Consider the following 15,459-nt stretch of genomic DNA (forward strand, 5'->3'; position numbering starts at 1 on the left):
GACGCAACCTATAACGTGATGGGTCAAACTTCCTTCGTCCCATTATATTCTTAGTAGCCACTGACAATTACGGCCCTGTGTCCAACAAAATATTAAACCTTTGTAGTTCCTACGGATCCCACCACTGAACATTCCACCTCTGCATACGTATTCGTAGCATTGAAATTAAACGGGAGCTCCCTTAGGCAGGTCTAGGCTCCCTCTGTCGTTTAACGCTAGTCCACCTCTCCTATCTCCACTTCTCCATCCTCCACGCTGCTGATTTCCACCCCTTTCTCTGTTCTTCGGTGACAGGGTACATTGCCTCTGCACATGTCTCCTACGGCAACACTTAAAACATTTTGTACCCGCTGCAAATACTGTTTGCCTCTGGTGTACCCCTGTTGCCACGTCTATTTCCTCACATTGAATTGCCAGCTGAATGACCGAATACAAATCTTTAGGATTCCTTTCACGCACTTTCCGTGACATATGAGCCGGTAACCCCCAAAAAGATACATCAAGTGCCCTTTGCTCGGCCTCCTGCAACAGAACACTATTCGCTTCATCGCTCTGACCCAACTGGAAGGTATACTCATTAATTTTCCTTATCCTGTCCGCAAATTTCTCCACCGTCTCCCTCTGTCTCTTTGTCATTGTACTCTACCTCTCCCTAAAGTACCGAGCATTCTGTTTCTTGCACCTTTGTAAATGCCCTTCCTTTAACTGCTTAAACTGTCGTGCCTTCCTTAAGGCCTCAGAACACCTTACATATGTTTTCGCTTCACCCGTTAATCTAATCTTGGCTACATGTAACAACTGTTCATCAGACCAGCCATTCATCGTAGCTGAAATTTCCAAGTCCTCCGCAAATGAACGCACATCCTCAGGCGCCTTGCCAGAAAACGGAGTAATCAGACTCGCAGCAGCTGGATCAATCTCCGGCACCCGAGGCAACAACGGCTGATCAGATGCGGTTTCCCACTCACTTCTAGATGTTAATTCATTTCTCAATTGCGTAATGTCTGCTGTCAATTGTGCTACTTTTTCCAAGAAAATCCGCACCGCTTCTGATTCCGACACCTTGCCCTACTTACGTTCTGTATTTTAATTTAAAAAACCTACCTGTTACCAACTGTTCGTCTAAAATTGTGAGCCGTATGTTTGTGACTATTACAGCGCCATCATCACAAAGCGAAAAAAGTGGTCCAACTAAAACATTCATATTTGTTTATGTACTACACGAATATGTAATAAAAAATGAGGGTTCCTGTTTAAAAAAAACGCAGTTGATATCCGTTTGACATATGGTAGCGCCATCTAGCGGGCCAACCATAGCGCTATCTCGCTTCCCCCTTCGAGCTAGACAAGTTTCGATCTTTGTAGTTTTTTCGTTTGGCGCTTATTTTGTGAGATATTTGGCCCGGTCACGATCAATAGACCACCCTGTATGTGCAGTCTTTCTGGAGAATAATAATTGGACAGGCATAGCTAATGAACTAAATGTAAATGGTACTCAAAGTTACAGTGGTCTCTTTCATAGTACTATCAGATTTACACTTGTGAATTAAATTCGTAGTTTGAAACTTAAAAGCGAATTATCTATACTAAAGACAATAAAACACTCAGTTATAGAGAAATTTCACTTTATTATTCGATCATGTCTACTAACCTCTGATTCTTCAGTTACATAACGTACAAATCCAGCACATTTTGCTTGCTTTTTACTGTCTAACAACAATGTTCTCTGGGAATGACGTTGCACGTATGTAGAAAGCGTAGTTCAACCAAGTGAGTTTGTACTGAGCAACGTGGGCATCACTGTGTAATTGGAGAGAAAGAGATGAAGTTGATCGAGTATTCTGGGAAGATGAGAAATGGGACACAGTATTTTGAGGTTTGCGTTTATTTTCCTCTCCAGGGAAGAAAGATACACAAGGCTTACTGGCCCGTAAGTAATATTACGGAAGATTATTATTTCCTCTTACGAACTTTCTTCTGTTGGCTGGGTTCACAAAGGTCGCCAGTTTATACATCTTATATATCATGAAACTCTTGATGTCGTAGTCTCGTTTCCTATGCTGTTCCAGAAGGACGCCAGGCATTAACAAGTAATACGTCTAGACGCACTCAGAAAGAGTTTACAGACGTTTTGGCTTCTTCGCATTTTCCAGCTCCACTTTGTAGTTTTCCATCTGCATCTGAACAATTTTCAACTGTTCGACGAGTTTATGGAGTTGTTCGAAGCCCTCTTTCTCTGACAATATCGGCCGTTCTGCCAGCAGTTGCTTGGCTTCTTCTATCAGACTCATGTCTATCGTGCCGGACACAGGTGTGTCTATTTTTTCACCGCTCAGCTCACTTACCAGTTTACCAAATTGTCCTCTGTTAGGCCAGACTTCCAGCCGCGTTTTTTCTGATCCTTTTCGGAAGAGCCACACTTCCAATCGATCATAGAGAAACTTGAGTTTCAGTGCTTTAGTGATCTCGTAGTGACGTGATGCAATTTTTTCCATTTCGTAGAGACAGTCGATCTGTGACTTCAGGCTGAGTATCTCGGCGTTTTCTCTTATCTTTTGTTCATCAGATACCGCGAGTGCTGTCAGCAGATTTAAAAGAACGATTGGTAGAAAGAACATGAAAAGAGTGACAACGAAGCATGCAAGGACGACGTCTAAATTGAGAGTGATGTCTGGGGCCATATCTCCAGCCATCATATTGACTATTTTGAATAAAGTGAACAGGGGGTGGGAGAAGTAGTGTACAGTGTCGACCGTCGTGTCGTTGCTGGGAATTGTAGTTCTGTCTGAGGAGAATACCACGTAGAAAGAGAACGAGAATCCTAAGATGATCAAAGAAAATATGGTGAAGAAGTAAGTATAATTTCGCAAAACCGTTCTGAACATCTCGACATACATCGCGTGTGTTTGGAAACGGCCACAAAGCCATAACAGTTCAAACCACGAGAGAATTATCGTTAGGGTTGTCCACCACATACCAATACCATTCTGGGGAGTGAAAATTAGGGTGAATACTGTGCCAGAGAGCATTAACATATCTTTGTAGTTTTGAACGTTTCTGAAGTACGATTTCGGGTGAAACATTTGAAAGATTTCTCTTACTGCGATTGGTACCAAGCTCACCCACGTTAACACATTCAAGACGATCCATGCAGTGGTGTCGCGCTTCTCCGTGTTACTATACTGCACCCATATGAATGAACTAAAAGCAAGCACGTATGTGAAGTACAAGATGAAGTTCAGCCTCAATAACCACGTTATTCGCTTATACTTCAAGTGTAGGAATGCTTTGATTACTGGGTGGTGTAGAACTTCTTCATGTTCTTCTGAGTGGCTTAAGAAACGCAGGAAACGCATTTCAGAATACAAGCGACGTGTTGGGGCACCTATGCGTTTCTCAGACTCAAGAAGCGCTTTCTCTGGATCTTTAGTGTCCCTGTGAAATATTTTAGCAAATGGCGTAGGAACTGATGACCTGACATCGGTGAGCAGCAGACTGAAGTCGAATTTTATGACGTACTGGAGATGAGTCGGCAAGCAGTTGTCGGTAGAACTGAGACTGTTGTTGAGTAGCGCATCGACGTTCGCAGCACTGAGCGGATACTCGCCAAAGGAGCTCTTTGCTCTCATATTGGCACCGCGGTTGAGGAGTTCAACAACCGTATTCAGATCGGCGTTCCTGGACGCGAAATGCAGCGCTGTGTACCCTCGGACGTTGCTGGCGTTGACGTCGGTCCTTTCTGTCTGTAGCAGCAGTGTTATCATTTTTTTAGCGACGCTGTCTTTTCCTTTAGACGCTATAAACGAGGCCATCACCAGGGGCGGGCTAGCGTGCTTGTCGGAGACGCCGATACAGTTGGGGTCAGCACCCTTATCGAGCAAAGCTTTGACCACCTCGCACTGTCCTCTGATAACAGCGAATTGCAGTAGTGTGTACTGCCCGCTCTTGTTATCCAAAATCTCTCTCCCCTCTTCGCCTAGCTCGTCGATGTCTTTTATAAATGATTCGTAGTCGCCAATGACCAGGAGATCGAAATAGCGCTGCCACGGGGAAGTTTGCTGTGAAATCAGCATGGATCGTTTCTGGCGGACAAGGAGAGGCGGCGACCGTCGAGAACACGCCTCCTCCAGCATTTGGCGCACCTGGAGATCGGCGGCCACGTCTGCCGGTTTGTGGCCCTCTGCGTCAGGGACTGCCGGGTGCAGGTCACGCCTCTCCAGCAGCTGACGCAGGCAGTCGACGCCGTCGTCGGTGGGCGCGGCGAGCGCTGCGTAGTGCAGCACGGTGCGACCGCGCGCGTCCACTTTGCCGGCCTGCAGGTCGCTACGCGCCAGCAGTCTCTCGACGCAGTCCAACTCCGCCGCCTCCACGGCCAGCATCAGCGGCGTTACGCCATCACGGTCTTGTGCGTTGATGTCCACCGACTCGTCTTCCAGAAGGCAGTCCAGAACGGCCACGTTCCCCTCTTCTGCTGCCACATGGAGAGCCGTTCTGTTTAGAGAAGAAAAACATTTTTAGGTCTTCCTAAGAATCTGAGAGCTATACGATTCATAGTGGATATTAAATCTTCCGATAAACATGTGAGAGTAGAAGTCTCTTGGATAGACGCGTTATAATTAGCTTATAACAGCTTTGCCAAGGCGACAGCGTCTATTGCTGATGCAGCGGTCGTACAGCTCTACACGTATACAATGCTATGTCTTCCTACACTTATTGTGTCGTGTAACTCGTGTACAGCCTGGAGGACGAGAGCAAGGAGGAAAGTGGCGTTGCAGTTATTGATTGTGTGAGGTTGGAGTTACCGATTGTATGGGCCTATGTTGTGGTGCAACTAGGGTGTGGCAGCCGGCACACTGTACTACCGTCTTTCCCGTGTGTGTGCAGTTTCAGGACAGGCGAAGAAAATAAAGAAGGGCAAAAGTGTAGGGACAGAGGGAGGCCGAAGTATGGGGAAGAAGAAGAGGAAGGATTCTTTCTTCGTTTCTTTCTTTTGCTTGTGCCTTTTTCCTGCAGTGACATGGGGTCGGCATGGTTAATCGGAATTGGCAAGGTTAATTTAAGGGGTGGCCGGATGCCCTTCCTGCTGCCACCCCATACCCCCCGGGACGGAATTAGTGTACCTCAACTGTCTGCGTCTAGTGTAATCCATGGAATAGTGTGAATGTGTTCAGATGTCTGTGAGCCGTGTAACTGAGGCTGAACGTGGGGACCAGCCCGATATTAACCTAGGGGATGTGGAAAACGCCTAAAAACCACATTCAGGCTGGCCGGCACTCCGGCCTCCGTCGTGAATCCACCGGGCGGATTCAATCCGGGGCCAGCGCGCCTACCCGAGTCCAGGAAGCAGCGCATTAGCGCTCTCGGCCAACCTAGCGGGTCAAAAAGAGGAAGGATTGAGGGGCTATAGTATGGGATGAAGTGGAGGTGTATGAATGTAAGTCGTGAGGCGATTCGGATTGGACTGTCATGAGCAATACTTCCATAAGAACTACCTCTCAGTTGCTGTGAGACGTTCCTTTCTTGCTTCCGACTACTACATGGAGCCATTGTCGTTATGCCATGTGAGTCAAAGCAACGGTAGTCTGAAGAGCATACTTTGCGTTTGTTGTTTTATGCTTGCTACGGCTTTATATTGAATGGCAAACGATGCGTCTTTGGACTTCGTGTTGATCCATGTTTTGAATTGTATTATACAAAAAAAAGAATTATTGAGATGTTTATCTTCTCCTTAATTGTAAATTCATGTTGATCCCAAAAAAGGAATGAACTTTATAAGGAGCGATGAGGATTAAAATAAATGTGGAGATGGTCACAGGGTGAAAAGGGATTCTACATCACTCTCTTTAAGTAACTACTTAAGGGGATACGGAATCGGATTTTGGGTTAAAAAATCGAATTTTTTTTATTGGCGTATTATATTCTGCCATGTTTCCTCTTTAAAATGACGTATCATACATAGCTCTACTACAATTATAACTATTTTATTTTTATATATTTGTGAGATCGGGTATTGCGCTTTAGTTATACACGTCTCTCGTGGCTGACCATGAACTTTTTGGCAGTACCTTTAAAGTGACATGAATTCAAATATCCCGGTTTCCAGCGACTATTTATACACTAGTTGCCCGAAAATGTTTCTCTCTGGTTTCCTCAAGTTACTCTTTGACTTTGTGGCGGGACTGTTTTGTAAACAGTGTGATATAAGAAAGTAGTTGTTGTTGAGTTATTTCGTATTTAGTGCTTCATTTTTCGCAGTGAAAATGCCTAGAGCTAAAGCAAAAGTATTTAAAAAGCGTGTGAACTGGCAAAAGAAAAGAAATAATGATTCATTAGCAAAGCAAAGCAGTTCATCATCATCACTGTTGGAAAATGTGAATCCACTTATTACTGATTTGCCGAACGAACTTACACCAAATGAAAACAGTGCTTCTCATAAAAAACTAAGAGATTTGGAAGAGAAATATAATTTACTTGATAGAGGGAATGAAGTTTTTGAACTCATTGATACGAATATATTGTGTGAAGCTCTTGAAAACAGTTTGTGCTGCAAAAAATGTCATGGAAACGTTTCTCTGAAAGTAGAATCCCATGTTGGCCTGGCTGCCCAGTTTAATTTAATATGCAGTGTTTGTAAATACAGCTGTAAGTTTCCAAGTTCGGTTTCAGTAACTGTAAATAATGGATACAAGAAAACTGAACTTTATAGTGTAAATATTAGGTTAGTTTATGGATTGCGAGCAATTGGTAAGGGCAAAGCAGCTGGTGATATGCTATGTGGTGTTCTAAATCTTCCAAGTGCACCTTCAAAGTTTGAAGCTTACAATTATGTACTAGGATCTGCAGTTGAAGATGTAGCACAGAAGTCAATGCAGGTTGCTGTGGAAGAAGCAGTGGAAGAAAATGACGGCAGTCGTGACCTCACAGTGGCGTTTGATGGCACGTGGCAGAAAAGGGGCCACACCTCAAACAATGGTGTTGTAACAGCAACTAGTGTTTATACTGGCAAGGTTATTGATGTTGCAATAATGTCTAAATACTGTAGGTGCACAGGCAGGCTGAAAAATGAACACAGTGATGACTGTATTGCTAATTATTATGGTAGTAGTGGTGGCATGGAGGTTGCTGGGGTGAAGAAAATTTTTCATCGCTCTTCACAGTGGCATAATGTTCGCTATGTCAAATATCTGGGAGATGGTGACTCTAAAGCATTCAAAGAAGTTTTGGAAAGCAAACCATATGGGAACAGTGTAAATATAAGCAAACTTGAATGTATAGGACATGTGCAGAAGAGAATGGGTGCCAGGCTGAGAAGGTTAAAATCAGTTATGAAAGGGAAAAAACTAGATGATGGGAAAACCTTGGATGGCAGAGGAAGATTGACTGATTCCATAATAGACCACATTCAGAACTGCTATGGCCTTGCAATCAGGCAAAATACAGGCAATCTTGAAGAAATGAGGAGAGCTATATGGGCTTTATATTTCCACACCGCATCCACGGATGAGCATCCACAACATGGTTTGTGCCCCAAAGGTGAAAACAGCTGGTGTAAATACAATAGGGGACTAACAACAGGAGAGAAATACATTCACCACCACAGTCTACCATCAGCCATCATGGCAGAAATAAAGCCCATTTTCAGAGATCTGGCTGACAGAAGTCTTCTGATGAAATGTCTTCACGGAAAAACGCAGAACCCTAACGAGTGCTTGAATAGTGTGATATGGCATCGTCTCCCAAAAACAGTGTTTGTCGGAATTAATACACTACATTTTGGTGTGTATGATGCTGTGGCAACCTTCAATCTTGGAAATATAACTAAATGCCAGGTCCTTCAAAAGTTGGGTATGTGTGTTGGTTCCCGTACGGTACGTGCTATGTTCTTTTTAGATCAGCACAGACTAAGGCATGCTGATAATATAATCAAGACATTAGTGAAAAAAGCAAGACAGGTGCAGAGGGGTGCCAAAAGAAGACTTGAAGATGATTATGAAGACTGTGAAGGGGGTATTAGCTACGGATCAGGAATGTTTTAATCTTCTTTCTCCGTTTCCCGTAAGTTTACTTTTTACTTCATCTAGGAACATTATCTCAGGTACTGGTCAACCTAGAAGTCTGAAATTTTTATGACGTAGTGACATAGGTCCCTATTACATACTGAAACAACGATTTTTTAATTACTTGATTTACAAAAGACTTAGGGGTGATAGTCTAGTAAAAAGCGATGGAAAAAATTTACTTAAAAATAAATGTACAACATCTCTGTAAGAAAATACTTTGACAATAAACTGTTGTTTCAGTATTGTTCTAACATATGAATGCACATACAGTAAAATTTTTACCTCTCTGTCTCCAGTAGTTTGTGAGAAAATGTTCCCTATAGTAGGCATATATTAACATTGCGGGGATAGGTGATTCCGTATCCCCTTAATCTGTTTTTCGGTATAAAAGCATCCATTTCAGAATTCAAAACATCTCATTTCACTCGAGGTACGAAATCTTCATCAGAGTCTGCAAATGCCAAGATCGTACTCTGCTTTTTGTTAATGAGCATACAGTCTGAGTTGATAGATGACAAAAAATGAAATCCATGCGAAACTTGTAGGCACCATCATCACAAACTGTCGTGTCGGGACCGAATTACTGCAAGCTCGGTTGAGATCTAAAGTTACCAGGTGTCGTTTACCAGAAAACAGATACTAGCGTGATTTATAGCCAGAGTCAGCTGGGACAGTAAGTGGCATTCTGTAGTGTTCAGCGATGATTCTCACCTCTGTTTCTAGTAGGCAGATCGACTCCAACGTCTTTGTAGACGACTTGCTACAAGGTTACAGGAACCAACGTTTCTAAAGACCCATATGTTTCTAACTCATGCAATGAAGATTTAGGGAGATATCTGATACGACGAGAGGACTGATTTGATAGCTGTTGAAGGGAGACTGAATGCTGGCCAGTATATGGCAACAAAGGTAAACCCTGTGGTCATACCATTCATGACCACGTTACCGAATGGCACATTCCAGCAGAATCATTCAAGAACTAACACTGCGTTTCACACGATAGACGCCTTGAGGAATGTAGAGATCGCTGACTTGCCTCTAGATCGCTTGATTTTTAGTCGTAGAACGGTAGAGCGTGTTTGGGATGCGACAGGAAGATGATACCTTCATACCAGCCCTCAGCAAGCACTCTTCATGAAAGGACAGTATGGCAAGAAAATCCTCAATACGACATTTGTGGGCTGTTTGCTTCGATGCCACAACGAAAAAAATGTGTTCGTACTTGTGGGCGTTACGCCTCATACTGAGGTTGGTGATGATGATCAGTCCAAATGGAGTGAAAGTTTAATCATTTAATACTCGTTACATCATGAACGTCTCCATGTTAGTTAGAGGTAAGTTCGATAAATATCGAACTGGAGATTCATGGTGTAACACCGTCTCGTCAGTGTACGTCCTTAAGCGGCGTGTCAGTTCTTCAACAAGTTGGGACAGTACGAAGTTTGGAAGCCATGTAGAGAAACCTGTGACAATTTAAAGCTTGGAATCAGTCCGTGGGGCGATCTAGGGTAATGCGATTGCAATATACCGCTCGATAAATGAAGTGTTAAAAGTCCGATCCGATACGGCCTTAATATGTCAAGAACACTCAGGGCAGCGTATACTCCAATAAGGAGCCAAGACATTTCATTTCAGAAGGCACCAAGGTTATCACGAGGAGCCCCACGGCGTGATGAGCCGGGACAAACGAGAGTTGAAAAAAGGGAAGATCGATAAAATGCAAATAGGTGTCAAATAGGCACCAGAGAAACAATTTCTGAATTTCAGCTTAGAACAGAAAGAATGAGGAGAAGTCAAGTTGTCTGTACTGCAGTCGCAGACGTAGAAAAATCACTCGACAGTGTTGGATGGAATAACATGTTTGAAATCATGATCAGCATGGAAATATCGTTCATAAACGGGAGTAATAAAAATAAGAGACCGAGAAAGATCGCACTTTTATAACAAAGTATGTGTGTTCTGGTCACGGCACTTCATAGACGAGCCGTTTATAGTGGAGTATGTAATATAGAAAAAGCACCACTAATAAAAGGATCAGATACAATTTCAAGAGAAATTTGACGACGGTGGGCTCCTAGTCTTGGGAAGCATCGTGATAGACAGCCCTACGTAGCTCCATGTCTTCGCCAGTGATTGGATGAATACTTTTAACGCCCAGCAATACGTGCAGTCACATACGTGACTTTCCATAGCTGTTTTCGGTCGAAACATCTTTTTATGGGCAAGTGTCCACGTGTACAATATTGCTCCGACAGACGAATTTCTCGAAGGTAAGAAATATTGACAGGCTAGCGAGGCAGTTGAATTCGGATTCTGTAAAATATTTTTCATACTTATTTGTTTGCTGTTGCGGTTTTATTACTCTTTTTCTAAAAAATAGATAATTTCGATATTAGAACTTTTCTAAGCATGTGCCTCGTGCTAAATATATTGAAATTCCGCTTAAGTCCAGTCTATATTATTTTCAACAAGCTCTTCGGGAAAAATTTCTTGATGTGTCTAATTTTTGGACTCTAGTGTAAAGCAAATAGGAGAAGAGATACATCATCTGAACGGAAGTCTCTTGATATACCTATGTAATATAGAATTGACCAGTAGATGTCACAAGAGGAAGAATTATCAATATAAAAAGAGCCAGAGTGTATGTTGGTTGGCCGGGAGAGTTCAGTAAGTTCGAATGTGGTCTAGTCATTGGCTGTCGCCTGAGTAAAATATCCATCAGGGACATTTCGACCATTCGAAAGCGTCCCAAGACGATTGTGAAGAGAAAATTTGAAAGAATGACAAGACGAGGCAGAGCACATGATTTGACAGACAGGGACTTCCGAGCATTACGGAGGGTGGCTGTACAATATCGCACGAAACTGGCGGAAGAAATCACTCGTGAGTTCCAAAGTGCTACCAACAGTCCAGTCAGAGCAAAGGAAATGTGTTGGAAGTTAAAAAGAATGGTATACAATGTTCGAACAGCTCCTCATCAGTCACACTTCTGTAGTCATTGCTATGCGACGCTTGAGGTTAGCCAAAGAGCGGCGCCACTGGACAGCGAATGACTGGAAACTAATGATTTGGAAAGATTAATCGCGTTGTACCCTGTTGAAACCCGATGGAATGGTTTTGGTTTGGTGAATGCATGGAGAACATTATCTGCCACACGTGTAGTACCGTCAGTGAATTAGGGAGGAGTTAGTGTTAGAATATGGGGTATTTTTCGTGTTTAGGGTGTGGTCCCCTTATTGCACTTATAAAACGCTAAATGCAGAAGGCTATGAACAAATTTTACAGTATCAAATACTGCATACAGTAGAGGAACAGTTCGAAGACAATGACTGTATCAACAAACAATGTACCCTGTCATAAAGTGGAGTCTGTGACCAATGGTTTGTGGACAATAACATTTTATGAAATTTATTAGCCTGCTCAGAGTCTCGACGTGAACCCAACGGAACCTTTTGGATGAGTCACAACATCGACTTCGCTCCAGAACTCAAAGTCCGACATCACTAGCTTCTTGGTTTCGACTCCTTAGGAAGAATGGGCTGCCATTCCTCCACAGTTATTCAAATAACTCACTCAGATTGTCTTTCATAAGAGTTCAGACCGTCATAAATATGAAGGGTTGATACAGTCCATGTTAATGTCTTCTAATTGGTATCTGGATACTTTTGATCAGATAGCGGAAGTCTATGTAAAGATCCTACAAGAGGTAGACCAACCAGACTGTATTATACTGTCACAAGAAGGTGCGGTACAGAGAGAAAATTATAGCCTGCGGGGGTGATTCCTGATATCGTTACGGGGCAACAATAGACAGTGAGAGTACCTGTGAGTCTTAAGGTTGATGGCGTTGGGATCGGCGCCAGCGGCAAGTGTAACGCGTACGAAGTCCGGTGCGGAACGGTGAGTGGGCAGGCGGCAGGCGGCTTCCAACAGGCGCATGCCCAGGGGCTCGTCCAGCCAAAGGTTGGCGTCGAACCCCCACGCGGCAGCTGCCACCAACAGCTGTCTGTAGCGCGCCGACTCGCCCTCACTCAGCGCAGACAGCAGCTCTTGCACCGCGTCGTCTTGTGGCAGCCCTGCACCTGGGAGGCTAACGTCCGGGAACACCTTCTGAGCGAGCTGGCGAGCTGTGTGCCCGCCTGCAGTCGCCTTGTCCAGGTCCAGTGTCCGACCAGCCTCTCTGCAAACACACGTACCTATTGTCTTAAATATTTTATATTCGCTGAGTGTAATGTCGCTCGCACAAGGAGAAAACAAACACAGTGAATGAACTGATGTGTTAAGCTCACTGGACAGAATATTAATCATCCCTTTACAAGAGCACGCTGGTCGCTTTGGAGCCCTGTAGGTGATGTAGAACTAGTACTAGGCGTTCACTCTAGTGACGTGATGCCAGTGAAGTAATATACATGGTCCAGTCACATTAATGTGACCACAACCAATGTTCAAAGTCAACGTGCAATAGTCACCTCAGACGGCAGATGGCAGCACTAGCAGTTGAAGGTATATAAAACATGTATGGGAGACGCAGGAAACAATGCAGCTGTTGTTAAATGTGGAAATTGAGTGTATCTGACGTCCAATAGCACATGATCATTGACTTTTGGGCCAAGGCTTAAATCATTTCCGAAACGGCTAAGTTTGTAAACTCTTTGTGTGTTCCTGTGATTAAAGTATACCCCTGAATTACAAAATGACGCTATTCAAAGCCGGCGCTGAGGCAACAGCGATGCACCACAGGTGACAGGGATGAAAGACAGCTGTGAAGATGTGTACGGGCGAATAGACGTACAACTGTTGGGCAAATGACAGACCAGATGAAGCAAGGGGCTACCAACAATGTCTCCTCAACGAACATTCAGCGAACGTTACTTTGTATGGGTCCCTGCAACAGGTGCCTTGTTCATGCACCTATGGTGACTGCTCGTCGTCAGCGACGAAGTCTGCAATTTGCACACCAGTACCGCAACTTGACGTCCACCGAGTGGTAACAGGAGGCCTTTCCAGATCAGTGTTGTTTTATGCTCCATTGGCGTGAAAGATCTGAAAGAAGACATTCTCACAACAGTTGTTGGAAGGGACCAGACAGGAGGAGGGAGTCTTAAAGTCTGGGGAATGTTTTCATGGCATTCCCTCGGTAATCTCGTCATTCTAGAAGCACAGTGGATCAACAGAAGTATGCATCTATCCTTGAGGGCCATGTACATCCCCAAATGCAGTTGGTTTTACCTTGGCGCGATGGCATCCACCAGCTGGCGAATGCAACGTTTCACACAGCTCACAGTGTGTGTGCGTGCTTCAAAGAGCACTGGGGTGAGATTACCGTACTCACTTCACCACTAAGCTTCCCGAATTTAAACCCATTCGAGAATCTATGGGACCATCTCGATTGCGCTGTTCGTGGCATGGATTCTCAACAGAAAAAACGAGCGCACCTGGTCACGGCATTGGAGTCATCGTAGCTCCACGTCCCTGTCAGTGCCTGCCAGAACCTCAGTGACTCCTCTCCTGCACGTCTCGCAGCGGTACCCGCTGAAAAAGGTGGTTATTCCACTTACGTGATTGGACAGTACGTATGTGCGAGTCAGATGTCGGGAATCAGCACAATTAGATGGGTGGAAGTGGAGGCAAGTCATAGTGGCAGAAAGGAGCTCAAGTCATTGTAAGTACCCCCGCGCCACACTGTAAATGAAGTCGCCATCTTTATTGGTGTATGGATGCAGAGCGCCCAATGTGTACACAAGGAAAGGGGTACCAGACACAGCCATGAAATTTGATGTAGAATAGTGTTAGTGAAAAGATCGTAACTGACAGCGACCGAAGATCAGTGCCACGCCTTGTCAATGATAATCGATTTGATACGTCACAGGAATAGCTGCTGTCAGTGAATGTAGATCCATATCAAACAGTTTCCCAGCTAACACTGTGAAGAGAACTGTGGGCAGAGGAAATCTGGAGTCGGTACCTAGTAAAAGACCGTTACCCATAGTGGCTCACTGGAGGCTTGTAGAGTGGGCTGACGAGAAGAGTTGCCTTGCCCCTTTAAAATAATGCAAGTCTTAGAGTGGACTGACAGCCCAATGAGGCATTTGACACGCAGGACGTAACTAATAGGTGGTTATCTGATATTTTAGGACGGTTTTTCGTACCATGAGTTGGGCTCGCTTATTCTGGTTACCCTGCCAAAAGACATCAGCGACATGGTGGCCGGAAATAATGATACAGTTAAGTCTGTCGATAACGACTTGTTTGGACCAACATGAATTCATCTAGAACAGAGGTAAGATAGTATACATATTGTGAGAGATGCACGTGTTGAAGTGCAAAGAAGTGTTGGTTCATCAAATCAGGAAACTTTATTCTTCCATACCAACTGCACGTCTTGTGGATGCGTGTGATAGTTGTAAAATGGCTCCTGAGACAACATATATAATTAGTGAGCAACATACTAAGACGGACTCCGTGACCAGAGGTCATCAAATAATGGTAACTAGATGTAAAGGTAACAAATTCTAAGGCTTCTACTGCAGGAAATTTGCTATCAAAAAGTTACTCGACATTGAAACAGAGCTTGAAGTGTACTTCCCACGTTGAAGTTGCGCATTAAATCAAAAAATTGTCTGCTGTATCTTACGGATTGAAATAATGTCATCATTAACATATTTCCGTGATTTTATCCATGAAACAGGACTGTTAAATAGTGAATCCACAGACCTTTCAGTCTATGCTCGGTAGCTTAAAGTCACCAACAACTAATAATGCATGACCCGAGTATTTCCGCGATATTGACCATAGATGTGAGAAATTAGGGTTCGTACGGAGGCTTTTAGTAGTTTTCCCATCACTCTATTTGCTAGTGGAACACGAGAGAAAATGACTAGTAGTGGTACAGAGGACCCTCCGCCATGCACTGTACAGTGGTGTGCAGAATACGTATGCTGATGTAGAAGTAGATTAGGAGATAACTACTCTATGGAATCTCTAAATTTCAATACGAAATTTGAAAGTATTCAGTGTTTTGAGCCAGATACTTTTTGATTCTCATCAAGACTTGCACTTTATGAGTAAAAGTTTTTCGTTGTCACTATTTTTAATTTCGAACCCATCTAAATAACACGTTACAAGGATTTATTAGTGTCACCCTCTTCATAGAACTACAACTTAGACGTGTCAAACATTGGTCGGAAGTAGTGCTAAACTATAATTAGAATGCAACACCAGAATCTTACGGTGGTTCCAAAATATTTCAGAGAACAAGGAAATGCCTTAGGTACGAGTGTTTGTTTTCATATAAGGTATTTCTCGTGTTTGCCTTTTCTGCTGTTGCAGACTTGACAGAAAAACATAGTAACACCAAATTATAATACCTGAATGGGAAGCCAGTCGCTGAAACCGAATG

General features: G+C 43.7%; 1 protein-coding gene across 1 annotated transcript in view; it reads right to left on the bottom strand.

The window, feature by feature from the left end:
* Positions 1-1,635: 1,635 nt before the first annotated feature.
* Positions 1,636-15,459, bottom strand: part of LOC126251796 (transient receptor potential cation channel protein painless-like) — a 57,420-nt gene continuing 43,596 nt past the window's right edge. The window contains exons 4-5 of the mRNA XM_049952431.1: positions 11,884-12,240; positions 1,636-4,491 (exon numbers count right to left, since the gene is read on the bottom strand). Coding sequence (XP_049808388.1) covers positions 2,121-4,491; positions 11,884-12,240 — 2,728 coding nt within the window. The 3' untranslated portion in view covers positions 1,636-2,120. The remainder of the gene's footprint in view (positions 4,492-11,883; positions 12,241-15,459) is intronic.

The sequence above is a fragment of the Schistocerca nitens genome, chromosome 4 (genome assembly GCF_023898315.1).
Source record: "Schistocerca nitens isolate TAMUIC-IGC-003100 chromosome 4, iqSchNite1.1, whole genome shotgun sequence".
Taxonomy (NCBI): domain Eukaryota; kingdom Metazoa; phylum Arthropoda; class Insecta; order Orthoptera; family Acrididae; genus Schistocerca; species Schistocerca nitens.